The 1,147-nt window shown below is 40.3% G+C and overlaps 1 protein-coding gene across 2 annotated transcripts in view; it reads right to left on the reverse strand.

Annotated features, from left to right (window-relative positions):
• Positions 1-1,147, reverse strand: part of LOC107718937 (monocyte to macrophage differentiation factor-like) — a 22,507-nt gene that overhangs the window by 6,653 nt on the left and 14,707 nt on the right. For both annotated transcript variants that reach the window (XM_016526186.1, XM_016526185.1), the window contains exon 5: positions 576-677. In XM_016526186.1, the coding sequence (XP_016381672.1) occupies positions 576-677 (102 nt within the window). The remainder of the gene's footprint in view (positions 1-575; positions 678-1,147) is intronic.

Consider the following 1,147-nt stretch of genomic DNA (forward strand, 5'->3'; position numbering starts at 1 on the left):
GAGGATTTCGATATAAGCCAAGAGGAGACTGGTTTTCCTTTGCTAAAGTAAGGAAACTTTGCTTCCTTTGCTCCTGTTAACAAACGTTGGTTTTCACGAGACTCACCAGCGCATGCGCAGCGCTGACCTCATATGTCATCAGCCAAGAGCTGCTTCAGTGTACAACTGTTGGCGGAAGCTACATTAAAGTGATTATTACATTTTGAATATGGATATTTTTCTTACAAAAACGCTACAGAAGGCCTTTGTTCACCCCCCGGAGCCGTGTGAGACTTTTTTTTTTATGGATGGGCGCTTTTTATTTAACTTATTTTGGACTGAAGCAATGCAACACCCGCTGAGTGGCATTAAACAGCTTGAAAGATCAAAGACAATTTTTTTTATATAACTCAGACTGGATTTGTCTAAAAGAAGAAAGTCATATACACCTAGGATGCCTCGGGGGTGAGTAAAACACAGCCTAATTTTCATTTTTGGGTGAACTAACCCTTTAATTATCAATTTTTGCATAATTAAGGTATGTTGTCAAGGGATATCAGATACAGTATAAGACATTAAGTTGAAGTCAAACGTACTTTTCGTGGTAGTTAAACACATAGATGGTCCCAGCGGCCGCCATCAGCCACACAAACCAGCGCATGTGAGCGGCGAGCGGCCCGAGCTCCCGGAGGTTGAGCCTGCGGGAAAAACACACCCTCATTAGTGCTCATCACACAGGAATGTGTGTAACCGTAACACACACACACACACACACACACACACACCCTGATCGATCCAACAACCATCAGCATGACGAAACCAGCCACGTCTGATTCATTATCATTGCACAGCATGTAAAAAGTCTGATCTTCATGAAGTGTCGGGCACAAACCATGGCATTCTTTGAATGCATATAAATACTGTGGTAAATGTCAATGTTAAATCATTCAGAGGCATGGTGAGCTATATAGCCAATATCAAGTGGCCTGTTTTATCAATCAGCAATATAATAAAACACTTAAATGGAAATAAATAGGGATGCACGATATTGGATTTTTGCTGATATCCGATATGCCGTTAATTTTCAACTCATTTTGGCCGATAGCCGATCCCGATATATAATTATTTTTAATTTTGGTTAGTTTTTAACAAGAACTTATTTGTTAGA

This window comes from Sinocyclocheilus rhinocerous, unplaced genomic scaffold (genome assembly GCF_001515625.1).
Source record: "Sinocyclocheilus rhinocerous isolate Xijiao unplaced genomic scaffold, SAMN03320098_v1.1 scaffold1625, whole genome shotgun sequence".
Lineage (NCBI taxonomy): Eukaryota > Metazoa > Chordata > Actinopteri > Cypriniformes > Cyprinidae > Sinocyclocheilus > Sinocyclocheilus rhinocerous.